Source organism: Acanthochromis polyacanthus, chromosome 20, assembly GCF_021347895.1.
Source record: "Acanthochromis polyacanthus isolate Apoly-LR-REF ecotype Palm Island chromosome 20, KAUST_Apoly_ChrSc, whole genome shotgun sequence".
Taxonomy (NCBI): Eukaryota; Metazoa; Chordata; class Actinopteri; family Pomacentridae; genus Acanthochromis; species Acanthochromis polyacanthus.
This window is the reverse complement of record NC_067132.1, coordinates 23915522-23942976: the sequence shown is the minus strand read 5'-3', so window position 1 is coordinate 23942976 and position 27455 is coordinate 23915522. Positions and strand designations below refer to the sequence as shown.

General features: G+C 40.1%; 1 protein-coding gene across 1 annotated transcript in view; it reads right to left on the bottom strand.

The window, feature by feature from the left end:
- The window catches only part of tmx3b (thioredoxin related transmembrane protein 3b), a 40408-nt gene extending 15652 nt beyond the window's left edge, over window positions 1-24756 (bottom strand). Inside the window, 13 exon segments of the mRNA XM_051940405.1 lie at window positions 507-563; window positions 4469-4522; window positions 4732-4789; window positions 8594-8692; window positions 15418-15484; window positions 15790-15867; window positions 16099-16210; window positions 16614-16694; window positions 19920-19965; window positions 20451-20574; window positions 23220-23259; window positions 24342-24399; window positions 24673-24756. Coding sequence (XP_051796365.1) covers window positions 507-563; window positions 4469-4522; window positions 4732-4789; window positions 8594-8692; window positions 15418-15484; window positions 15790-15867; window positions 16099-16210; window positions 16614-16694; window positions 19920-19965; window positions 20451-20574; window positions 23220-23259; window positions 24342-24399; window positions 24673-24706 — 908 coding nt within the window. The 5' untranslated portion in view covers window positions 24707-24756.
- Between the last annotated feature and the right edge of the window lie 2699 nt (window positions 24757-27455).

Below are 27455 nucleotides of genomic sequence, written 5' to 3'. Positions count from 1 at the left end.
TGGTGGGCTTCTGTCTAATTAAAAGCAGGGGGATGTCAGTTGCAGGGGCCTTTCCGAGCATGCCACCCTAACAGTCAGCCTCAGACTGAGCATAAAGCTACTGCAGCAGGGTCTTACCGCATCATTAGCACTGTTCTTTGGCAAGCTATTAAAGCGCACGGCCACTATAGATTTAATCCATGCATAGCCTCATCCGTAAATTCTTCATACATTCCTCTAGCTAGCGCGCCGTCTCACAAGCAGATTTGCAGGGAGCTTGTGCGCCGTCGTGTTTTCCCCGTGCACGCGCCTGATGTCGGGGGGGTTAAAGTTGCCAAAAGCGCTAAAAAAGAAATGGCAGTCTGTCTGTGTAATTGACTTCTCCACAAGAGAGCATATTTAATGGCAGAGGCTGGCATTACAAGTCAGCACGGACCAGGATAAGTAGCTGACAGAAGGTAACAGGAGGCAGAGAAACGGGAGGATGACATGAGAAGAGAGAGGGAGGCTGGATATGAGACACTCACCCCATAATGAGGCTGTTAATGTAGTCGTTCCCATCCATGTGGCCAAACTGGAAGTCTCTGGAGATGAAAGACAAATTAACAGTGCATCAAAAAAAATAAAAATGAAGCAAAATGAGCTCTTTCCCCTATCTCAGCAGACTGTAAAACACAAGCACAAACTTCAATGCACAATAACACACGAATATGAAACCTGATTGAATGGAATCACATGTTCTCGCTGTGGAAAACCGGAGAGATCCCTTTTTGTCACTACAGGCGAGAAAAAATATCCCCAAAGCTCCATCCTGCGCCGTCTCCTGTTTCTCCTCATCTTTTCCACCACAGAAAAGACTCAGGTGATTTATCTAAACGATAAGGCGGGAGGAGGAATTCAATTTGTATCTCATTGTACTGCACTATGTCTGAGAAGAGTATATTGTGGGTAGACCAGGAAAGGGGGTTGCACGAGTCCAGGAAAGCCAGCGACTTCCACTGAATGACTGATTATGTGGGCCTCTGCATATATATTATATTCATACTGAATCATAGCCACATCTAGGACGTCTTTCCCATGGGTGCTAAACAATACTGCCTGTGCTTATATGAATGACATGATCATGAAGAGCCCGAACTATATAATACATCCACAGGAAGCAATATAAAATCAGTTTGTGGTAATCTTGCTGACAATGGTGGGTCAGATTGGGAATACAGCTCATCAAAAAGTCAGCTGGTAACTTTGGCAATGAAAACCACAATACTATGAGATACAGATCAGAAATTGTTTGGGAATTATACACATTTTTAAGATTGGCAGCGCGAGTGTAGGGATATGAGATGCAAGCTTATAATATGCATTCCAGTTTTGCTTTGTTGTGAATACTTTAGACCCTCAGTAACTTAAATATTTACAGGCCTGTTCATTATCTTCGTCCAGCTTCCCACTGACATTTCTTGGCCAGATCATTGAGCAGTCTGGCCAAAAAAAAAAAAAAAGGGTGAGGAACTTCCTGAGAAATTCGCAAGAAACTGGAATGTGCAACAAATTGCTCTGATACATGATGTCAAGTTTTGCAATACGCTCACAGAGTTTGGGTGTTTACTCAAATATCCTCCTTGCTGTGCCCTAGTTTTCTGTTTTACTTAAGATTTTTATAACCGTAGGTAGATAGTTATTGACTGTACTTGTCATGTTTTATGGTTCTCATGGGTGCAAAAGAAAGTGCTCTTTAAAGCCACGGTCCAACAAATTACATAACATTCCAAGGAAACGGAGTGTTTTCCCCATCTGTAACATTTCAACCGTAGTCAGATTACAGGGTGGTGTTTCATAATAGACAAGAATAATATCAAAAAATCATTTGATCCCTGTAACCAGCAGGCTTCCACAGAATTTCCCAGAGATACCTGAAAATACAAGGTGTTTTGTAGACAGGAATGAAATTATGGGCGAACCTGTGGGCATGACAAAAACAATGCAGGAACTGTGAGTAACACCAGGCTAAGGGGTGAGAAATCCACCATGAATTCATTCCGGACATGATGCAAATCACTTATTTATAAGCTCATTAAATACTAAAATCACCAGCCTTAAAGCCAGAATTTTAAGAATTTGGATTTATAGCACGGCATACATATTTTTGGGAAAATTGTTGCAGCATATATGTCGGTTTAAGTGTAGTGTTTGCCATTCAGATGAGGGTGTAGGAGCTGTTTTTTTTTTTTTTTTTACCAGTGTCTTTGGCAATATTTCAACTGGGAGGCACAAAAAGTTTCCAATTTTCCATTCATAACAGCTTTAGGATATTCTTACACTTGTATTTAATGAAAATGAGAACATTACGAAATAGCTGCGCACATGCAAAGTAGCATTAACATTTAGCATTTCCAGCTGTGTTTTCTCCCACTTGGTAAATGCAAATCCAAAAATTCACTCCCCTTTCAGCTCCAATGTAGTGCAACTCCTGGGGAAAATATCTGTTTCTTCTGCTGATAAACCTGTTTTCTACTTGCCCAGCAGCGAACGGAGGAAAAGTTAGCAACTAGCAAGAGAAAACGGTGGAGTATTTAGCATTTAGTGGAATACCTCATAAAACAGCTGGATGAGAGAGGTGAGAGTGAACCAGGATAGTGAAAATCTATGGGCCATGAACCCAAAACAATGAGCCAAAAAATGCAAAAACGGTCCATAGAGCGCAGATACACTTTCGAGTTGCGCGTGTTCGCATTACACTCAGTCATTAGCTTCCTTTTTGGCTCAGAATGGGCCTTTGGGGGGTGACTACACAAGAAAGCATGATCAGTCTATGTACAGGAAAGACAATGAGTCTGCGATGCCTCATTTGACTGAAATTTACACGTTCTCCTGTTGATTCTGAGCATTTGATGAATAAAAAATAAATTTCCAAAGCTAGTTTAAAATACTTAAATGCCATTTTTATTCTCAGTTGTCATCATTTTGGCGCTAGTGGTTTCCTTGGGAGCTCTTCAGGGGGGTGTGACATTGCTTTATCCAAGAAAAACCCTGCTTGTACTGTAGAAGCATAAACTAGTGCGACCCTTTGGTATCCTGAAATGTTATAAATGCTTAAGGTTAACCCACAGAGCACAAACCCATATTAGACTGAAATCTTGGGTCAGAAGTCTGATTTTATGGCAGAGCTTTGTGACGAGGCTTCTTGTGTAGTCCTTTGTGCGGCGACTGGCATACAAAAGCCACAACAGTAATGACTGGTGCAGGATTTCACCCAAACGCACACACCCTCCAACTGACGAAATCCGGCATTCCCACGAGTGCAATTTGTAAGGCCCTCTCCCCCACTACGTACACGCCCACAAATGCAACAAACGGTGGGCGAGCTGAATGCCGTGACATTTCTGAGTGCATCAAACGGCATCAGCTCATTCAAGCGTCATTCATCACCTGTGATCTGTTGACTCCCCGTGCCTGCCTCCACCCACCATCGGGGGCAACACTCGAGCTGGCGACTTGTAATTACAAGTATCGTTTAGGTGTGTCAGAATGCCGCAGGCAGCTCTGATCTCAGCGGGGATCTCAAAACTCAGAAGTCTTCAAAAACAGCAACTGGGTAGTGTGGCAGACAGTAGTATAATTGATGATAGGGATCTGTGTAATTCAATCAGCCCTAATGGGAATGCCTGGAGAGGGAGACACACTTTGATCACGGCGGTTTGAGATACGCCTCTTCATTTAAAAGCTGAAATCTATCTGATGAGGCAACATGGTCAGCGGCGGGGCACACTGTAAGCACAACATAATGATGGAGATGCGATGGATTTGCTTTTATTTACTCTTGCAGAAACCCCCGTGTTGCCTGCCACCCCGCTGAGGGTGATTAGAGATAAGGGGGAGCTACGGAGCAGCAACCTTACAGCTGATTTTAATTCAAGCCACTTCAGAGGAGCACATGTTTGCTTTAACCCGGATCCTCCAGCTGAAGGATGACCTACCGACTGCACTCACTAAAGCATCCTGATGTACACAAACAGCAGGTGATTGCACAGGCCTTGTGTTACACATGTGAGCATCTGCCACCATCTATTTTTTCATTCTAAAAGCAAAAAAAAAAAAAAAAAAAAAAAAAAAAGTTTTCCCCCTTTTTTTCCCCCTTCATCTTCCCTGTTCCTCTCCGGTAAAAGAACATGTCGAACAGCACAGTACGTAACATAAACACCCCGACTCCGGTTGTTATTGCACAATTGGAGCCGGAGAAAACAGAAAATTATGCATTAATACACGCCGAGTTGAGTTCCTGACTGACAGCTGAAAAGAACACCTATATTTGGAAGCTGACATTTTGCATAATTACCTTTCTACTGAACCTCAACAAAAAGCAGACGTGCCCTGACAACAGTATAAACTTGTGAACAGACAGGCAGCGTTCCCCAGTGGGCGCACCATCCTAGAATAAATGTATAAATTGGATTCTCATCTTTGACCTCATCATGTATCCGTGCCTTACCTGTTAAAATGTTCTCTGTATTCCTTCGCCACCCTCTGAATCAAGGCCTTTAATCTAAAAGCAAATGAGAAGAGGGCGAAATACCACATGAGATGAAGTGGAAGCCTTTTTTTAGCCAATGGTTGGCAATTTGTGGGAAGATCCAAACAATAACTGCAAGTCTTATCTTTATTTGAAAACTGTGCACTTAAGCACAACTATTGTGGTAAGTGTGGGAGTAATTTATGAAGGGCCACGCTTTTTAATTTGAGTGTTCTTTGTACCTGCCATTCTCCTCTGTGGGGTCCTTCTCGTCGATGACTGCAATCGCCACCAGTTTGCCTGAGGTGGCAGACAAGCGTTACAAATCACAATCAGACACACAAAAAGGGGAATGAGAAGACAATGGCAGGCAGGTAAAAGGCTCTGGTGGAGATGCATCACCTTTCAGCGGGGGGGGGGATAAAGAAAGCAAGAGGCACAGAGAGCGCTTTACTCATTCATCACTCAAACATTAAGCTAGCTTCGGCTTTCTGCTTTGTTGAAAGCAGGAAACAAGTGGTCACTTTCTGGTAGGAGAGCTATTTCAGTGCCATTCAAAACCCAAACCCACAACATGACAAATAGGTCTACTTAAAAAAACTGTTACACAACTTAAAAGGGCTGTTATTCAGGCTTGCATGGTTTGAGGCTAGAAAGCCCTTGTTGCTCGGATGAGAGTGCCAGGCTGCCCCCTGCTGGTCACCCATCACTAGTTATGTAAAGATAGTGGACAGATTGGCTTTAGGAGAAGGGAGAATACTTTACATGCACCAATTTGTACAGGGTTCAATGTAACTATATTCACATCTACATATCATACTGAAAATAACTTTGCATTACTGTTATGACTGCTACAGAGGGAAAAAGACGCATGTTTTTCATGTTTTTTCCCCCTAGAATACCGCTTCATGGGAATTCAACCTGTTGAAAGGTTCATAATTACATCCATGCATTCTTTGAAGACCCAACAAGGCACGCAGAATCTACTGCAACCAAAGCTGATTTTACTCCTGCGCTGGAATAATCAGCATGGCAGCACTCTTCATCAGTGCATTGTGAGGATGAGTACAGGGACTTATAGCGCCGCAGGATTATTTAGAATAATGGCATCAATGTTTCCAAGTCATGGAAATGCCGCAATTTGCAGTTAAAACAGTAGCACTGTCTTAAAAACGATCATTTATGTGGGAGTTTTAAGTTGTAACTATGAGTTTAATAATTTACTAATGCTCTACAGATCCCTTATAAGCCATTTCTAAGCTCAACACGTGGGATTCGAGAGTATTAAAATCTCCTTGGCTGGTTTTAAATGTTCTCAGTGTGACAATAATGTAATTGTAAATGCTGACAGCCCATTATTAATACTGATGGGGTTTCATTAAACATCACACCTATAAATGTTGTCATTAGGAAAGTGTCCAAGCTTTCTCATTTTCTATAAAGGCGAGAGAAAAAGTTATTCATCCCATTTATTTAGTAGTCTATCACTTATTATGTTAACTGCACATTTCTTATTTTATCTTATGCAGTTTCATTGTTTTTTGTTTTTTTTTTTGGGGGGGTGCATCAGCCTCTAAATCCTTTTTTAAGACCTTTTGTCAGTCACTTATAAGCAATTTGAATTACATTTGGCTTGCTTTACAAGTCTTATATAAGTTTGACTGATGATTGACTAATTGAATTATGAATGTAAGTGCAATCGATAAAGGCTTAACATAATTATTAAGGCTGGAAATGTAAAAGAAAACAGGTTGTTCATCATTTTGCAGCTGATGTCCAGAGGATCGGAGGCACACAATACATTAGAGGAGGATTTCTCAAACTGGCAACACTAAACCGGTCCTTGTTGATTGTTTATACATCCTATATGACATGCTAGACTTATTAAATATCATGAAAGTCATTAGTGAGACTTATAAACCTTATATACAAAACATTTTCTTGCACCTGCTGCATGACCGGTGAACCGCATTTTCACACTTAATCCAGCATTTCATTTCGAGCATCTCTTTATTACGGCTGGATAGACTTCCTCGAGTGCATCTCGGCTAAATCTCATGAGGAGCCTGCTGCCCTCTGGCATCAAGTCTCCCTCTGCGAGTTTTAGGTGCTACTTCTGACCCACAGATGAACTGGAACGACACTGAAGCACCAGTCTGGTGTTGTTTTCTGCAGCTCCGTCCTCCAAACCGAGAGAATAATTTAAGCTGTTCAGTCATTATGAGTTGCTAAGTGTGTCACTCAGGTTGAGGAGTTTCGTGTTCTCTTCTTTTTAAACAATTTCAAAGCCGTAATCACAATCATATCAAGGGTGAAAGAGGGGAGATCTGCTTCATATCTTAATGCATCAGAAAGCACTTCTGAATCACTTACCGCTTCATGCCCGAAGACTCAAGGCCTTCAAATTTCAAGATTTTCTGGTAAAAGCTTAAAGAAAGACCTATTAGGTCTTTTGAAGTGCTGTGCAGTTCTGCTATTGAATTTATAAGACTTATATCATATTTCTTTGAAACTTTTCAAACATGTTCATAGACTGGGCCGGCATCTTTTCTATCTGTTTGTGGACTATGTTCTTTATGAAGCTGGTTTTGTTTCAGTGTCTAAATCTAGACAGGATGCGCAGCTGGTTTGATCCTTATGGGTGAAAACTTGAGAAAATAACCAACAGATTTTGTTTTCAATATGCTACAAATCTTTGTCTGAGTTTCTGTGCCTTCATTTTTGGCCTATAAACAAATCTACATATAGTTTCGGACTACTCATTGATTTTGGCCGCACTGGGATTTAGACGTGGGCACCGAGTTGTGTGTCAGTGTGACTTGTGATGTGTGGGATGGGGGATTTTGGAACATAAATTCTCATTCCACCAGCTGCACTGAACCCGAGTTCATGAAATCCGATACTTGGCATTAAAAGCCTTCAGCAGAAAAGTTGGGGAATTCTATACTGTTTTCACATATGCACATCAGTCAAAACTATGTAGCCTTTAATTAGTCACTCAGTGTTTATCTAATTAGGATCTATAGAGAGCATTTTACATCCAGAACTGCTAATATAATAAGCAACGAGACGTGAAACTCAAGAACTAAAACTGTAGCAAATGTAAGCAACATCCACCCGTTGAGTGGCACTGATGTCAGTAAAATGCACGAAAAGGAGGAAAATGCTGTATCTAATATTAGAAAGCAGCTTTCTCTCCACAGAGCATCAATTTACTGCTGTTTAAGAGGCAGTTTGTATTTCACTCTCTGAGCCAGTAGAGCAACATGGGCTGTATCTGTAGGGAAGGGATCGTCTATTCCATCACGGCCCCGATGCACATTGAAGGCTGATGTTTTTACAAGCGACTCCTGACAAAAGCAGCTCTATAGTATTTGATTCTTAATTAAAAAGCTGCCACGTCGTAGAAAAGGATATTTGGTGGGTGGGGATGCTAAACATTAGGGATTTTATAATATAATAAAATTAAGCAGGCGGGTTGAGTGAAGCTGTGTGTGAAGTGCCGATGCACATCAAATGTTATGTGCTTGCAGTCAGTATGTAATTTAAAAATATGTGCAAGCAACTTTGGTTCCATGGTTATAAAGAGTATAAAGGACACTCGCACAAAAACTACCAAAAAAATCACAGAACTTGGGCTCAGAAATAACAAAACAGAGCCATTTAAATCAGCAGAAATGAAATTTCATCTATTTTGTCCAAGTCCTCGCTTTTCAAAAGTGATAATGTCTTTGCCTTTTTCTGCTTTATATCATAGTACACAGAATATTTTGAGGTTTTGGGCTGTTGGTTGGAAACATTCATGTCTGGAAAACCATGCTGAGCAGTTTTCAGTGTTTTAACAGCATTTCATACAACAAAAACTAAATCTACTAATCAAAAAATAGTGCTTTGTTGTTGAATTTTTAAGCCTTTGAATCATATCTCATTGGATCTAACAGCTGACTATTACTGTATGTAACAGTAGATATGGAACCAGGAAGTCGTAAGACATTTTGATTTATAGTAATAAATAAAAATCCAACTTTGGAAAATATCTCAAACAAGAAATATGCAATTTGGGGGTAGAGATCTTAGATTATGGATGACAACTGCATACGCCACCTGTTTCTCCAAGCTCATACAACGTAAAGCCGTCAATCTGCAGGTATCCTTGGAAGCGCTCCTTGTTCACCCACGATGACAAGCTGCCGTCCTCATACTCTGCAACAGAGACGGAGAATCATCAGAGGCGGAAGCGCAGAGCAGCTTATCGACATTCAGCGCACAGCCTGTCTATATTAAAAGCAAAGCAGAAGAGTGTATTGATGCCTGGATTGTAAGAAGATCACAGTGTTTACCACCTGTATGCTCCATAGGGAATCAGGAGAGGGGACACAAAGCCGAGCATTCACAGACACAGGTCAGATAAACAACGATCAGAAATTGTTGTGACAGTGGGCTGCCTTTGCCTGAAGTAGCCAGGGGGGGCTATCCAGGTCTTGAACAGCTCAACGGTGTGTGACTCAGAGGGAGCAGATTGGGAATCGATGCAGATGTAAACAATTAAAAAGCAACAGACTGTCACGACAAAAATAAAAGAACATGTTGCTCAGGCTCGATTGTCCATAATTGCGTTTCAAGATTAATTTGCTATTTATCAAACAGCTGGTTGTCAAGAACATTAAAAAAAAAAAAAAAAAACCAGCCATTTACATTTACCATGTTGATGTTTTGTTTTCCGGGACGCTGGCTCGCCTGACCTCATTTTCACAGCCATTATGCTTTTCGGTTTTAAAATCAGATTTGGTTTGTAAATTCTCCAAACATACATACGTGCAATCGCAGAGTTTTTGCAGATTTTTTTTCAACACACTCGGAGCGAATGCATAATTCAACAGACGCGTCGGGAGAAGAAAAAAAAGAATCGTAAAGTGCAATAAATAAATAAAATATAAAGCAAAATAAAGGATTGCTTCCTGAATGTGAAACACATGCTGCTCCTCTATCAACATCTGGAGGCAACATGCAAACGGGAGTGAGAGTCTGTCCCTGGAGGGTAGAAATGGGGTGTACCGAGGCTGCTTGAACAACACTGTTTTCTCCAGCCCAGAGAGGCTACAGGATGCTCATAATTGATGTCAAATGTAGCTGGGACCTCATTATGACATGTTAATAAGTTATCGCGACCTTTCTGCTACCATTACAGTAATTACAAGAACACTGATGACTTTTAACATGATTTCTATGCTGCTGGGACCCAAAGGAGCTGGGAGCACAATACTGAACATGACAACTTAAAACCTGGAACACGCTTTTTAAAACCCCAAGGTCGTAGCTGACAGTGGTATTAGAATCTATTTCTCTGTGCTGCTGCTGTGCAAAGGCAGAGGAGCCTTGTTTTTAAGGCTGCTGACTCAGTCGATCTGGTAGACATTCCGGCGAGTTCTTTCCACAGATGTTTCGGCTTTATAGACAGCACGCAGCTCCCAAAGAGCTGGAGGCCCCATACTGAGATTGTACAGCCTGACGAACCTCCACGCCGACTGAACCTGCATCACCTTGAAACAAATTAGAGCTGCTCTCTTCCCGGGCGCCGGCTTTACAATCTCCATACTGCCCTACAGGAGCCTGTCAGCCCAGAGTTCACACTGGGAGACGAGGGAGAAAGATGAGGGGCAGGAGGGGGAATACAAACAGGCAGTGGGTGGAGAGAGGATGATCCAGAGTCGGAGTTGGGAGCAGAGGGAGGAGGCAGCTCTGACACATTTCCAGGATGAAGGTTAATGGCACAGAAGACCTCCAAGACAATGCAAATAGAGTAGAAACGGCAGCAGAGAGAGGAAAAGTAGGGGAGGAAGGCAGCATCATCAAAGATAACTCGAGCAGGGCGAGACGCAGGAGGTGGCAGAGGATGAAAAGATTCATGTATTTAAACATGACAGATAGCTCAGTGTAATGGCGAGACGGCTTCTCCTGCTTTCTCACTATATAGAGAAAACCTTCAAGATTAACAATGAAGATGCTTTGGCTGGATGCCAAAAAGCAAACAAAACACAACAACAACAACAAAAAGCATAGCGGGGGATGGGAGCCACTGGAGGATACCGTATGTGCTGCTCAGTTACAGAGTCTGCTAACTGATAAGGAAGAAAGCAGGCTGACGAGGAATTTTATTTGCCGTAAAGAAGACATTGATTGGGAGACATTTATAAAGTGATTCTACAACTGAAGGTTTGGAGATGCATTGTAATGCATTTGGTCCATTATTTTACTTCAGAAAAAGATATTTCAGCATCTATCAGCTTTATTGCCATAAGTTTTCAACATTCATGGTCTCCAGAGGATGATTCCTACAGATTTTAGTGACCTTTTCTCTCGTTATGAGTCTGTCATTTGTAGATTGCTGTTTACTGACATTTACATTACAGCCCATTGCATAGAGGAGTCTCAACAAAAAAGCGCCAAACCCTATTGCTACAACAAACTTAAAGCTAAAACATGGAACTTCAGACGAGTTGAGAAGTAACCGCTAGTTATGTTTCAGTATAACTGGCATGCAAATTTGAAGCCAATTTTTCAAATGTCGTAAAATAAACAAATAAATAAAAGTTTCAAAAGAGTGAATTAATTCTCATGCCTAAGTTTCTTCAGGGCTGGTCCTGGGAATATTGAACTGATGAATATTGGCATAAACCTGTCCCAGGCTCTTTGTTACCATCTGCTGTCATGCAAAAGTGTGAAAAACAGATGCTCCACTGGGATGAGTTCCTTGAGTTTTTAATAATAATGGTCCCCAGTCGATGATTCCTACATGCTTAAGTGATTACTGACTTTTCCTCTAGTGCCCCAAATGAGGCTGCCATTTGTAGATGGCTGTTTATTTACATTTACAATCAGTAGGTTGCATAGAAAAGACTTAACAAACCTATTGTTAGACAAAACCTAAAGCTGTAATGGCGAAACAAAATGCAGCCGTTAGTAGTTTAGAAAAAGCCCATTAAATTTCATGTCGAATTTTCTATGGGGTTGATTCCGGAAATGGAGAAAACAATCAATACTAGCTTAAACATATAGCTAATTCTTTGTTTACATTTGTTGTCAAACAGACATGTGAAAAAAGCTGCGAAAAAAGCCACCTGATGTTTCATTGGGATGTAGCAATGCTGTCTTTGCTCATCTCAATTTAACCGGCCTGAAGTGAATATCCTCACAACAGTCTTTGTCACAATGCTCCTTTAATAGATAAACTCTGCTTGCCAACACAAAAGTGCCCACTTCCTCTCTTCACAACAGTATCAAACTGCAAACTGCCACCTGGTGGCAATACCTAGTACTACATCAAATCTATACTACTAACAGTGTGGATTACTGAGTTGCCGGCATCATGTCCCAGCAGATACTAATTATTAAAAGACGAAAAGAAAATCTTCTTATCCCTAAATAAAATGCAAATTAGGCTTGTTTCCTTTGTTCTCCTTTGGAGCGAATATACTCAGCTGGGTAGTTTTATTAAAAAGTGCTGGTAAAAGCTATGATACGCACAGCTGTAATTAACAGAGTACAAGAAACTGCAAAGAAGTCTTCAGGAGTTGTTGTCAACTGGGAAAGTGGTAATTATTCTTACATGCTGTTGGGAAGCAAAGACAACAAAAGAAGTGCATCAAAACTTATTTTAAAATATTTTTTCCACCAATTTAAAAAAGTCAGAAACCATGCATTAAAAGTAGGTTTGAAATGTTTCACCACTGTGCTAGTGCTAGCGAAACATTAGCAACAGTGGAGAAAAGTCAAAGTGAGTGAACTGTCTTCATTCAGTCTGTTATAGAGTAATATCTTAAGTGTATTGACATTAGCTAATATTTACCCAATGGTTCTGGTCACACATGACAAGTGAGAATGTAATGGTGAAAAGGCTGAACATACTGAACCTACAGATTAAACATAAAGTGGCACATAATCAACAGTTACAACCAGTCTTAGGGTTTCAAATCAGCTGTAATTTGAAACAATCAGTAAACCACAAAGGCTGCAGTTCAGAGTGTACGAGGTGTGGCTGATAAATCATGAGGCTAATTCTGTATTCGGCTGTTTTTAATCCAAGCTGATTGAAACTTTCATGGGTATATGCTCGTCCATTGATCAGTGCATACTCATTGGTTCAGGGATGCATGGTATGGTTTGACTGACATGAGCCAAGCGTTAATATTTAATAGCTGCACCTCGTACATTTTGCAGCATGTCTGACCCACAGTTTAAACTGTCATGTCAACGGCTTTACAAATTCATGCCATCCTCCTTATGCAATGCTCTCTCACGTTTTAAATCTTCCACACAGTGAATATTGAGCTCAAGCATGACTTAAAAAATACAGCGTAAAACAAATCGCAACATCTGTCAGGAAAAATTTTAATTAGATATTTTCCCTACATCATTCAGTCTGATCCGGTCGGACATCCAGTAGCCTAAAGGCCAGAGTCCAATTCCCAGCTGGAAAACATTTATTTCGCGGCATACCAGCCTCTCTACCCTTTCTGCCCTTGATTATCGTAGAAAAATTACAACCGGTTATTGAGCTTTTCATCAACACGTCATTAACTCTGACCTTGCCAATCGCTGCTGATTCAAATAACCAGTGGAGTGAATACTGCCCATGTGTGCCGCAACAAAGTGTCATCATTGTGTTATCACCTGTTTGAGTGTGACCTCACCTTGTCATCACATTCATGAACGGTTAATCAGCCTGTCATTTAAATTCTCCAAATAAATGCATGCAAAGAGGTTGCTGCCTCACAGCTGGCAGGTTTACCGACGTTTCCATAGAAGGAGCACCAAGGCCAAACCAGCAGCCACTGAAGCAGATTAACATATAGCCTTATAAGGAGCTCTAATTGGTGTGTTTTAAGGCTAAAAAAACCATCTTTGAATACTACTACTTTGGCAACCGAAGCAGTTACAAATAGCATGCTGTGCACACGAACATACATCCTAATTATGTTCGTCTGTTTTCCTGCAGCACTAACATGTCGGCCAGAAGCTTTCCCTGCAAACACGCAATGATCAAAACAACTTGGCGCTTCAAGCACAATAACAGTGCAGACCTGTATAGGAGTATGAAACCGAGGATTTGAGCAATTAAATATGCATGAGCCTCTGTGCTGTACTTTTTTTAACAGCACTCTTCAAAAGGAATGCCGCTGTTTGTGATGCGCACTAAAGCAATCAAAGCTAAACACCAATATGTCAAATATCATTTTACACAAAGCGAGAGGTTGTGTTTAGACGGTGTGGCTTTGCTCAGTGGGACCCGTTGTTTAAAAACACAGACCTGCACAGTGAGAACAGCAAGTGCGAGTTGAATTTCTAATAAGCATTTTTGAATCTGCATCTTCACAAAATACATACAAGAACAAATACCGGGGCAGGGGGAGAGATAAAAGTTGTTTGCATATTCTGGGAACTGGCAACCTCTAATGCAAGTAGATAAAAACAATGCAGCTCATAAAAATATAATATGTAGGTATACAGACAGAATAATATCCACTTACTTCAATAAATGTCACAGTCTGCTATAAAACGGTGTCACTGAGTGCTTATGCAAATGTGTCTGACAAGTTTAGCCAAATAACATTTGATAAAAAGCTTACTGACAGAACATCATGCAAAGTGAGAAACCACATAAGGTACATTGGATGTTTTATCCAACGCCTAGTTAGTGCATTTTCAGAGACACCAGTCCTCTGATAAACACCACAGCGCAGTTGGACAGAAAAAAAAGGTGCTGAAGACCACAGGTGGTGCAAATACTGAAGAGTCAAACTACTTTCTTTCTGGGACTGGAGAAATGTCTTTTTGGCTGTCACTGGAGGTAAATGCTTATGCTTAATGAGCTACAGTCTATTTTCCACCCTCAATACCGGATAATAAGAGTGTTCTTCTTCTGCAGTTCCTGGAGGACTGAAAGGAGGGTTGCATCCATGTCATTTTGCCACGCTGCGCCCCTTCTCAGTGCTTGTCATCTTTAACACACCGTCACCATGGCAATGCCAGACAGCCACCAAATCCTCCGCATCAGGGTCCTGGAGGACTCTGCCGAGTGTGGAGTTTTGTCATCAGCGTCCACTGTGGTGAGCCTAACCTGCTGCGGTTCTGGAGCAGGAAGCCCGCCTTCCGTAATGGTCAGTGGAGCAGATAGATATGAACTCACAGGCGGTGGGAGAAATGGATTTTGTTCTCCGGGTGATACAGCGTGCGCCTAACCTGCCCAACAGCCACTACTGGTGCCCCTTTGTGTTGGCTCTGTGCCTCGATGCTCTTACTTCCATTTCCGCCTCCCAGCTCAGGCCCAAAGTGGCAGCAAAATAGTGGACATCATGGAGGAATGCGGGGAACTAACATTGATGCGGTGAGAAGCTTCAAACTGAGCAAGAGAGAAAAGGCAACTTCCTCTAAACCGCTTGTGTCAAATTTGATTTTTTTTGCTCAGACCCGATGGCTGCTTCAGTGAGTCAATCCTTGGTTTTGTCTTACTGGTATATACAGTATGAGCGTCTGCCCTGGTTTCTTTGGCCTAAACTGTGGTCTTTCACACCCACTCAGGACAGTTATCCACCCAGGGCTGCTATGTATGTTCGCCAGAGACAAACCGCACAACATCACAGGCGTAACCACACACACAATAGTGGGCAGAGCCCTGGGTGCTTTATGATGGGCTAGGCACACCATAACTCAGTGTGGTGAGGAAGATGAAAGAACAGTGGCAGGAGCGGGGAAACTGGAGGAAAAGAGCTCCAGTTCCAAGGATTATATGAGCGCATAGAGGGAGGAAAGAAGGAACGGTGGACAGCACGGCACCCTGCTGTTCCCTTAAACAATTTTCATTCAAAAGTGATTGAGAAAACATCTAAGCTCATCATCCAAGACACAGCGACTGAAGACAAAGCACTCACCGTCATAGGTAAAGTAGGCTCCGTCCTATAACACTACAACTGCAGGAAGCTCTGGCAAAGACATCGACTGTTGAAAACACAAAAATGATTTTATTTTAAAGCCAGCTCCATAAAATGTGCTCCTGGACAATTTGGAACAATACTATTGATATATTTCTTTGTTCACTGCAAAAACATGCCAGTGTAGGAGACAGTATGAGCTAATTATTTATTCTACTTCAGACTAGCAAGCAACAAACGTAAAAACATCAACTGGATGCACAATGCCCAAGATTATCAATACCATATGATGACAGAAATATTGAAATATTCAAATTTCTGACACAATACATTTAAAAGACTGAAATAAATGATGCTTATTCAAAGCTTTACCTCTGGCAAGACTTCCTCTGAAGCCGAGAAGAAGTAAGTATAAACAATGAGCTCAGAGGCTACGTCGTTGTACTTCTCCTGATAACACAAAAAAAAAAAAAGAGTCTTTTAGCATTTACAGTTTTCAGTAAGTCAGAGCTGTAAAGGATGACCACTCAAAGCTATTACAAGCAATGTATTCTTTGTTAACGCTATAGTACCAATGCAGCAGAGCGGTGCTTCTATCACTCAATCAATATAAACTTTTTATTGTAGCATTGTTGTTGCTCTGAAGAAGCTGGAATAAACCTCGATTCATGCGTGGGAGACAGAACTGGGGCTTTACTTTGAGGGAGACTCCCAACCGACGTACACAAAGAGCACATCATGTCGTTTCATCATGTGCTCAACATCTGCTGCTGGGAAGAGCTCGACGGCTGGTCTGGAGGAATAAACCCACAGGGATGTAGTGTTTGGATGACATTGAAATAAAAACCACAACAACGATGCTCTAATGTGTGAAGTCTCGATTTGTCTATACTTGTGGCTCCACCCAGTGGGATTGAAAAACCTGCAGCCCGGGACTCAAAGTCGGAGCCAAGCGTTTGATCAACCCCTCTGTCACGGATCTAGCTTGATTTCCCTCAAGGAGGAGGGAAATTGTCAGGCTCAGTTTATACAGTGGCTTAAGTAGAGCATCAGAGGCAGAAACCCATTGAGCTGTGAAACAAATATGCCAGCATGATAAGCCGACTTGGACGGCTTTCATTAGTATACCCTGTCTTCCGGTGAAATAAGCAAACTTCTGCTCAGTTCATTATATTTTTGAAGGTGATTGGACTCACCCTGCCACCCTGTTGGCAAACTCTACGATGTCATCTTTTGTCCTCGGTCCTTTGTAATTGTAGGCAAGATCACCCTTTAACCTAAGAAGGAGGCACGCACACAAAACAAGAGTGAAAGACATGATCATTTTTACTGCAAAGCCATCCACTAGAAATCATTACTTTGTCCATTGGAATGACACCGATAAACATTTAAGCAAAATACATGAGAAATGTCAATGCTTATATTCAGGATAACGGCTTGTCTAAATAAAAATCATTCACTGAAAGGATAGAAAGATAAAGGAAAAGCTCAAATTAAACTGTCTGAGTTATCAACTATTATAACAACTGATTAATTGTTGCTGCTGTTGAACCAAGCGAAAATGGCAACTACTATCTACATCCAGCTGCTCTTTTTGGATTTCACACAACAGGTGGCCACGTTTATTAGCACACCTTTCTAACACAGTGCAGGGGCCTTTAATTCTCTGTGGCATAGATTCAACAAAATGGCATCATGCAATCGTTTGCGGATTCATGCTGCGACTCTCTTTGAACCACATCCCAAAGGTGCTGTAGCACTGAACACTGAACTCGCCGACATGTTAGTGGAACCAGCTGGAGATGATGTATACTTTGCTGAATGGTGCCTTATCCTGCTTGCAGCTGCCATTAAGGAAAGCACATGGTCAGCAACAATACTCATTTCTGGCTGTGATTAGAACGTATGCTCAGTTGGTAGTTAAGGGACCTAATGTGCGCCAGGAAAACACTAAATCATATTTTTTTACCACCACTAGCCTGAGCATTGACGCAAGGCAGGGTAGCTCCATTGATTCATCGTGTTTACTCCAAATTTCTGAACCAACCATGTGCATTTTTTCCAGCATTTAACCGTCCAGCTTTGGGGAGCCTCAGATGTCTGTTCTTAGGGGGAAAAAAATGCCTATTTTGGTCTGAGCCATACACTTCAAATTGTTGCGTATTCGGAAATGTTTCTGCTCAGAAGCACTCTTGCAATGCTGCTTGAGTTGTTGCCGCCTTCTTGTCAGCTTGAACCAATCTAGGCAATTGTCTGACCTTGTCGATAACAAGCCTGGCAATCACTGGATGTTTTTGTTTCGCAACCATTGTCTGAAAACTCCAGAGACTGTCATTGTAAGAATCCCAGGAGCTTAGTCAATTTCTGTGATACTCAAATCAGCCCATCTGGGCGTAATCAATCATCCCACATTGAAGTGAGTTAGATCACGTTTCTCTCTCATATTTGGTGTAAACAACCACGAACCTGTTGACCGTGCCTGGATGCTTTATGATGGTTTTGCTGTCATATGACGGTCTGAACAGATATGTACACTAAGAAGTAGGTGTAACAAAATTCATGTAATTTATTCATTAGATAACTCAGAATACATTTCATATGAATGCCTCATTCACAATGCAGCCAAGTGAAGAGAGTAAAAGATGTCATCACAAACAAACTCGGATATCATCAAAATGTTAAAAGGCAAAGTTAGTAAAATAAAAAGATGAATTGGTGCATTTAAGTGTACAAAATTAAAATATAAACTAACAACAAGAGTAGCTGGAGTTAAATACGATGAAATTAAAATCCTGAAAATGCCCCTAAGGTTTAAAATAGTCAATCTTTAGGTTCGATTTTCCAAAATTCAATAAAAACAGCCGACACCTGCAGCATAATCCACTGATTTCAGTGTGTATGGTGAAGGCCCACATTACAAGACAGTAACGAAGTAATGTAAGTGAGGAAAAAAACACAGTAAGGGCCTTATAAATTAACAAACACAGTTGTTTCCACGTTCTACAGAAAAAAAAGCAGGTATTATTATTTAACTGACCATCTTGGGGTTTGAGCTGCTTCTCTCAGATTTATTGAGGGCATTGTCACCATTTTTTACATTTTACTGTCAAAGCCTTTAATAATACATAGTCCAAAAACAATCAATAGATAAGACAGTAATAAAAACACTACGCATTGCTGCAGGCCTACTTTCAGTCCATTACAGACAGCTCTTGTGTTTGGCAAAATTTAAAGTCTGTGTCTGACATCTAAGGATGACAAACCTGCCTCTAACAAAACATTCTGATGAAACAGCAACTACAAGTAAAAGCTCATTCATCACAAAGGTCACGTAATCTAAATAATCGCACCACCAACGGCAAAAAAACCCCACCAAATTACTTTTCCTAATTGAGTTCCAGGCAAGAAAACTGCTTCAGTCAAGCTCGTACAACAAGCGCGATGCATTAAAGGATTGCTTAAGGTTGCATCAGCCCACAGGGCTTAATGAACTCAGGGGGAAACAGAACTTCTAAATCAAGTCTCCTTCTTGTCACTTGAGGGAGGTATCTCGTATTGTTCGATGGATGCTTCATCACTTGCTTGGTTTAATGTTGTGAACCCTGCCGTGATCCTGTGGCACTTCCCACAAACGAGCTTGATGAAACTAAATGGGGAGCCCATTATGACAGTGTGCAGATGAATGATTCGGTTTCAAATACGTGCAGGAAACTCCGCTATGTCGGATGATCATTTATCTCACGTCAACATGGACTCTGCTGTTTAGCAGCTGGTGTCTACCTAAAGTCATAAATTTGCACTTCAAGAAGTAATTTCAAGCAACTTTCAAGATGAGTATCAGTTGAAACGGTTGGGAAAGAAACCACACAGACTACATTTGTTACTCAACGGATTACAAGATAAACTGAAGACAAGCATGTAATATTACCAAGAGGCAAATGTAAATTTTAATCAGTAAAGCTGATTATCCCCTGATAAATGCATAATTAACAGATTTCAGGAGTGCCAAACCTAATACACTTTTAGCTGGAAATGTGTTAACAGCGTTTGCCACCTAGCTATGCCTTAAGGAAAACGCAATAACACCTTATTCCCTCCTGAATATGCTATCTAAGAACACCTCCACAGGCCAGGCCTCCAGGGATAAAACACAACAGGAGGAAAAGAGATCCTGATAATGACACAACACAAATGTAGGAGAAGACACTTAGACAGCTGGGGCAAAATAACAGCTACAGTATAAGATATAATATGATGTAACACTGAATTACAGCCTGGAACTACTGTAACACATCGATTCTTCAAAGGTAAATCACAGACAAACACTACTAAAATAATTAAATGACGTATTGGACTCAGTGTAAATTCATTAAGTCATTTAATCATGTGGACTTTTCAAATCTGTTTTGAGTTGTAAAAAAAAGTGTCAAAATGGCAAATTCACATTTATTTTTTTAATGCATAAAAAAAAGTTTGAAATCAAAACAAACAGGGACACTTACAGTTTTATTGTAGGGTAACCACGAACGCCAAACTCTGACGCCATTCCTGCAACACGAAAACAAATACTATCATCTCAAACAGGAAAACAGATGACAATAGCTCTGAAAGGCCAAAACCATCTGTCTCTTTAGAAAATTTAAACATCCAGATGTCATCTTCTTACAAGATCTGAATACCTTCCTAATTTAGTCTGACCGTAAAATTGAGAATATTTGTGTGAAATTTTGTTGATTAAAAACAGATTGAATTTGACTGAAAAATTAATTAGAATATGCATAAAGGAATACCTTTAAGAAATCAGCTGTGTAATACTAAACAAGATTACTGCATTTGTCACCATATCAGTTTTTGTGGTAAACTATTACTACATCAGGGATACTACATGTTACAGTAATGTCACAATAAGCAATTATAAGCACTGTAAAGTACACACACAGGGCATCTTGATGTTGTTTGGACAGCTCAGTAAATCAGGTTGAATCGCCTGGAGACACACGCAACACCCAACAACTCCTTCATGATTCACCCACCAGAGTAAGCAGTGGCATCCATCTTTCCCACGCGAACCGGCGACCCTGAACTCCTCAGCTCGACTCCCACCTCGTACCATACCGGCTCTAGCTTTTTACAGTAACCGCACCACGGAGCGTAGAACTGAAAAACAGGAAGCAATATTTAGATCATGTGCGACTTACAAATGAAACCACCTGTCTAACATTGTGTAGATCAAACTTGTCCCACCAAAACAGCTGGTTAATCTGTTCATATTACACAAAAAAGTAGATTTATAATTCAGTTAATTAGGCTTCACATCAAGTTAAACATTCAGCAGCTTTACTGTTGCGTATGTCTACAGAAACAGATTTAAATCTTCTTTGTGTACACGTCCATAGAGCTTTGTTTGGGCCTGCACTTTTGAACGCTTTCCAATAGTCTGATTATGCACAAAATAGCAATATTAAAGAGGTTTTAGACACAACAAATGTGAAAAACCTCACAAACACGACCATAGCTGTGTGACTTTCAATCCACTACACCTAATAAATTTCACATAAAAGGCTATTTAAGGCACATCTGCAGCAGCAAGACCTCTGCTGAGAACGCTGAATTAGTGTTTAGAACAAAACAAATATATTCTGTAACTGCAGCCTATTTGCCACAGTCGCACAGTGCGTACTTGTAAAAAGGCAATTTATTTCTATAGCAACGCTTCTTCTAAAGAGTTTTGACACACCCACTAACGTTCCCTTGAGGCTGTGTTTGTCTTTAAACATGCCACCGCACACATGCTTGTCTTGCCTTCTTGCCTGCATTCGTCAGGTTGTGACCCTTCCGGTTTTACCACTATTATCTCTAATGTAATGAGACTTAATGTTTTTTATACATGCATATCTATAATACATATATATTAATTGTCTGCATTGTGCATGCTTGTGTTTGCATGCCATTTGCCACATTTGGCTCTTTGAAGCTTTTTATTTTTTTTCAGTTTTCACTTTGTTCTTGCCGCATTAATTTTACATGCAGTTGTTTTACTGTCAGTTTAACAGCTAATCTACCATCTGATCGAGGGGACAGCAATTAAAATTAGCCGTCTGGCTAACACCGACACATTTACAGTGATTCTTATTAATGTGCACTGTCCCTGCATAAATAACCATAATAATATCAGCAGTGTCACTCGTTATTTCTCGCTCAGGCAGGAGCAAGAAATAACCGCACACGTACCTGTATCACACAGTATGCTTGTTTAAAGTGGAATTCTTCTATTTTCATTTTTTTTAAACACTTAAAGCAGATTACACTTCAGAATATTTCAAAAGACACGCAGCCCAGATACATCACCACCTTATGAAGCAATCTGCATTCATTTGGATTTTTTTTTTTTCCAATTCATTCATTCTTTTCTGGGTCCAATTTGGGCTCCATCAGCTCTTAACAAAAAATCTGGCTCTTGAGCTGATAACTGCTCCAATGTGTCCACCCACTACTCACCAACTTTGCCAGCGCTAAAAATTTGAAACGGTACACTGAGGATGCACAACACCAGATATTTGCCAATATCCAATATGCCAATATTTTCCAACTCATTTGGTCAAATATTGATGCCAATACAGATGAATACACACGTTTTTCCCTTTAATTGCAGAGAAAATCAGGTCTCTGCTGCAGTGGATTGAACATATTATAATGCCTGCTCTTAACATGATGGCCAACCAGCAGATGTACGTAGTCATTAAGTGTTTTTTTTAAATGTACACAATCACTTGGCAAAATAAGAAAACTCCTCCAATTACATACAAAACCTTCCATAGCTGGTGAATATCCGAATAGAATTTTATATGTTGTTAAAATTCCGCAGTTTGAAGAGCACATGAAGTGTTTATAAAAGTGTGGGAAAGTTTAATAAGAGTGTGGGAAAGGTTTCTAAAGCCTTAAAATATATATAAATAATAAAATAAATAATGTCCCTACTTTGTGGATTATCGCCTATTGCTGGGGGTCTAGAACGTAACCCCTGCGACAGGTGAGGGACCACTGTACATATTTTTGAATTAGATCGTTCACAACTGGGGTGACAGCCAGGGAGGCGAGGCATCTTCTGGCGGTGGCAGTTACCACCCTATGCCACCCCAGTAGATCCTCCCCTGGGCGACATTATTCTGCATCCCTAGTGTACACTATACACTTAATGAGCATAAAGCAACAGGCCTAAAGAGGCTAAATATCAACGTGAAGCTGCACAATGATGATGCTCTTCATGTTATACTATGACAATTGTTTTTTTATTATTATATATTCATATTTATTACAGCTCAATAGAATTTGTTGCTTCATTAATTTGAATTCAAATTCCTTTGCAAATGCATTGGAACAATTCAGATAAAGACAGATTTAAATTTTCATTTCGAGAACTAAGTTGTGACAAAACACAAATTCTAACAATTGGGTCAGTATGAGAAATAGTGACATGTCCAAACTCCCCAACGAAACCAACTTTGGGCACTCGAGCTACTAGATTTGCTTCTATGGGCCGGCACCAACTCTGACATAAACCTCTCCCAGCCCCCTGGCTTTGGCCGCCATGCATGACTTGTCATTCACTAATCACAAACACAGAGGACGGTCTGCAGATCCCCTCCCTTACTGCATCCCACCCTGACTGCTGCCACTTCCGCAGGGGATGATCCAGACAGCGGAGTGCTGGATATGAAGTAAAGCATAGCTCAATGGGCCCAGATTAGTTTTTGTGTGTTGTGTATGTGTGTGTGTGTGTGTGTATATAACAGTAGACTCACATCAACCAGCCAGATGTCATTCACTCTAGTGTCTTTAAATCTGTCAGAGAGAGGAAAAAAGTCACACAATTAGTTTCATACTAACATGATATGATATTAAGTGCACACCGAAAGCTGCATTATAAGAGGCCTGTTCCATGTTATAAAACAACACCACAGCGCACAGAGCAACAATTACTGTAGCATTTACACAGATAGAAACACCTTTTACTATTGATTATTCATTTTAGAAAGAAAAAGATATTCAGTGTGCAAGACAAGCATCATATTCTCACACTTCAATGGCAGGATTGTGTACCTAAACCTAAAAATAACTATTTGTTAACCAATTGCTTATCGAGGTTGTAGAACACATATAGGAATAATCTTTGCAGCTCAAACTATTGAAGAGTTGAATAAGCCATATTTATTTTCATGCAAAATTTTCAAACAATACTGTAAACTTTCAGCCTAAAACACATGATCTGTCTGCCATTGTTTCATTTGAAATTCTTTATCTAGCAATAACATTGTGCATTCCTACTGTACTCAATGCATTTATAGAGTTCTACAACTAAAACGATGATGTAAAACAGGCTCTAAAGTACTTTAAAGTTAAGAATTAGCACAAGATGGTGCCTTCACCTTCCAGAAATGTGTATTATTTACATGTTTAGCTACATAATAGTAAGACTAAATTCCTGAAAGTCAACTAATGGACTAAATGTTGCAGCTCAAATTATTGTAGGTTAAAAAAAAAAAAAGATTGACTAAACTATATAAGTACAGACTTACAGGTAGATCACAGATATTCACACACACAGCAGTCATAATGTCCAATGACTTTTCACAAGGGTCATCCAATTAAAAAAAAAAACACTGAAGGCTGTGAAGTAATCAAGATTACCCAACTAATTTCCTACTTCTGTTTTTGTGACTCTTTAAAAAATGTAATGTAACCTTTAACATCTAACAGCACTGTATCATTTAGTAGCGGCACAAGTTATAAAAAAGCCCAAGTACAGGAACTATTGAGGAAGAAGCCATCAGACTGTATTTGTACACTCGGAAGTTGCATTACAAGACCGTGTTTTTGGGAGACAGTGGCAGGAAGCTGAATCACTGTAGCAGGGCATCACTTACGTGTCATCTAGATCCTCAACAAATGCAAGCACCGCCGAACTCAGGAAAGCCAACACAACTGCAACGATAAAAGAAACATGGGGGGAAATACATCAGACAACGTGCATGTTTATCTCAGTGCGATGCAGCAGCTTTTCCAGCCTCCTCCAGCCCTCCAGCACTGAAACCTCATGACTGAAGCATCCCCAGCTAAAGCTGTCGCCTCAGCTAACTGTGCTCCAGTTTGCGCCTCAGTTTCAGCCACAGCAGCTTTAAATGCCGTTAGAACAGAAGCTCCGAAAGTGGGTGAAGTCTAGTGTTAACGGTACAGGGAATAAACAAGTGAACGTACCTCCAGCAATCAGGGAAGCCTTCACTTCTGCCATCGCTTCGAGTGGAAATAGCAAGCAGGAAATACAGCTGCTAAATCGGTGCCTTCTGCGCATGCGCGGAGTTACGTAGCATCGCAGTTTTTTTCACATTTAATTTTTTTACTGTAATTACAAGTATCCTAAATAATTTTTTCATAAAAATATTACAATTAAATTTTTGATTTCTCATGCGAATCTTCAAATTCGTTGGGTTTGTGTGCACCATTTTATAGCGTCTAATTTTTCTTCTACTGTATGTCCTTAACCTTAACGTTCAGGTCAGTCACGTTGATTTGTCTTACAAATAACATTATATTATAGGCCTTAGTCATAACATTTAATTACGTGGCAAATAACATTATATTATAGGGCCTTAGTCATAACATTTAATTTAGTCGTGTAAATTTGCTCGCCATATGATACCGCAAGGTTTTAACGTAATATTCAAATTACTCCAGTAAATTCACGTAAGAAATTATACTGCAGGGTTTTAATCTTAATATTTAATTTTATTGTTGCAAATTCTCCATTTTTATTCTACACTGGAAAGCACATTGACACTACGGTTGCAATTTTGAATGCATTACAGGAATAACTGTGATTTGAATTAACTTTATTCTAGTTTCAATTTAATTGTAGAGATTTATTGTGCTTATTTAATTTCATTGCTGTGATTGACTATTTTTGTTGTTAACATTATGTATTATTACATACTAACAATTATGTAAGTTGAACTGGTTATGTCGTCATCTTTTGTATTTGCCAAGTCCATTTAAATTTTTAAAAAGACTAGAAAGTATTTCCCTATATTTAGACTTTTTCTCATATTTTTTGTTTGAACATTCCCTGAAGGTAAAAAGAAAATAAAGGAAGAACTTGTATAATTAACACAGCATGGCACTAAGCTTAAATGTCTCTTTTTTACAGCTGTGATTATTTTTAAACAATAGGCTATATTTAAATGTATAGAATTATAATAAAGTGACACTTATGTTGACTACCATCACTCACCACAAGGTGTCCCTCCAAGACAACAGCAACCAGCCAAGTCCTGCATCCTTTACATGGATAAATTGATAACATTGCAACATAAAACAGTCCTGAATCAAAATGTTGCTTCAGTATGAACACTGTGAACATTATAATACTGTATATTATTATCAAATCTTGCACAATTAATTGCAGGTAATTGTACTTTGTAGGTCAAGTACAGTGTAATTCCCAGAAATTGTACTTAAAGGGGAACTTCGGTTTTTTTCAACCTGGGGTCTGTTTTCATATGTCTTTTCATACATGTGAGTGATGGAGAAATGAATTTTCGACATAGCTCCAGTATTTAGTCAGGCAGGCAGCTTCGCAGCTCAGCTAGCGAAAAGTATGGGGCAACTTGCCCCCACGTGTCAAAGTCCGCCCTAACATCGCTTTTTCCCACATTGACCGGCTCAGATAGTCTTAACGGAGTGTCCCACAACATACTAGAGAAGAGAAGTGAACGAAACCTCCACATTACCCCGGCGATCGTTCTTTGTTGTGGTCTGTATCCAAATCTCAGGACGCTAGAAAGCAAATCTCGTTCCGAAATCGCGCGATAGCATTGCCCCAAAACCGGTGTTTTGCCCATACTTTTCGCTAGCTGAGCTGCTAGCTGAGCTGCGAAGCTGCCTGCCTGGCTAAATACTGGAACTATGTCGAAAAATTCATTTCTCCATCACTCACATGTATGAAATGACATATGAAAACAGACCCCAGGTTGAAAAAAAAAAAGAAGTTCCCCTTTAAGTACATCTCTTGTACTTTTTTTCCCCAGTCCATTACAGTTGTTGACTGGCTTTCTGTGTTTGCATTTTTGGGCCCATTAGCTTATTTCCATTATGCACAAACAAACACACGGGAACAATTCTTTTATTGAAAACATATTTATTTGTTCTGAGAAGCTTTTTAAGAGTAATAATTGTATCTAATACTGTCTGAATAGATTTAACAATATCAAACATGTTAACACATACACTTCAGCTTCCAAAGCCTATAATTAAGAATAACTTCATTTCGACATATTTGCACACCAAAGACTCGTCTCCACATATGACTTTTAAAAATACAAACACAACAAGGCAAACAATGGGTTAGCTTCACAGAGTGTGGCTGAAGTGGACAAAATAAATTAAATTCTTTTGTGTAATTTAATGTTCATATTATCTTCAACTGTCCTCATTTAGTTCTTTAACAACTCCCAGCTGGCATAGTGGGCAAATGATATGTTTGGAAATTTCACTCGAAACACTGAAGTACCAGCATTTTTGTTACTCATTCCCCTAAATGCATTTGAGTTGGTTCAGTACCGCTTCAGTCAGAGCTTCACAGAACTTGAATGATTTTCATATTGGAGTGACTGAAATAAACTTACAAAAGAGTCTTAAAGTAGGCACAGGTCTTTTCTGGTTGTTTAATTTTTAAATATGAACTCATATGGACTGTCTGCACTGTCAAACATTTGCATTTCTTCTTAGTGAATCCATATTAATTCATGCCTATAAGTATACTGTTTTCTGTGAAAGAGGGGTTTTCAGCAGAAGCATTTACGTCCCACATTACATTCTTGAAGAAAAGAAAGGCAAAAATAAAAGCATGAAATAGTTTTGCACCCTGTGAAAGAGCCGTACTTTCTCACAGGGTGAATCGTGATCATGACTGTGTTACTAAACAGACTCATGCGGAGGGCCGTTCTGCCTGAAGGCTCCAGTGCCAAGTTGTGAGAGTTGATGCC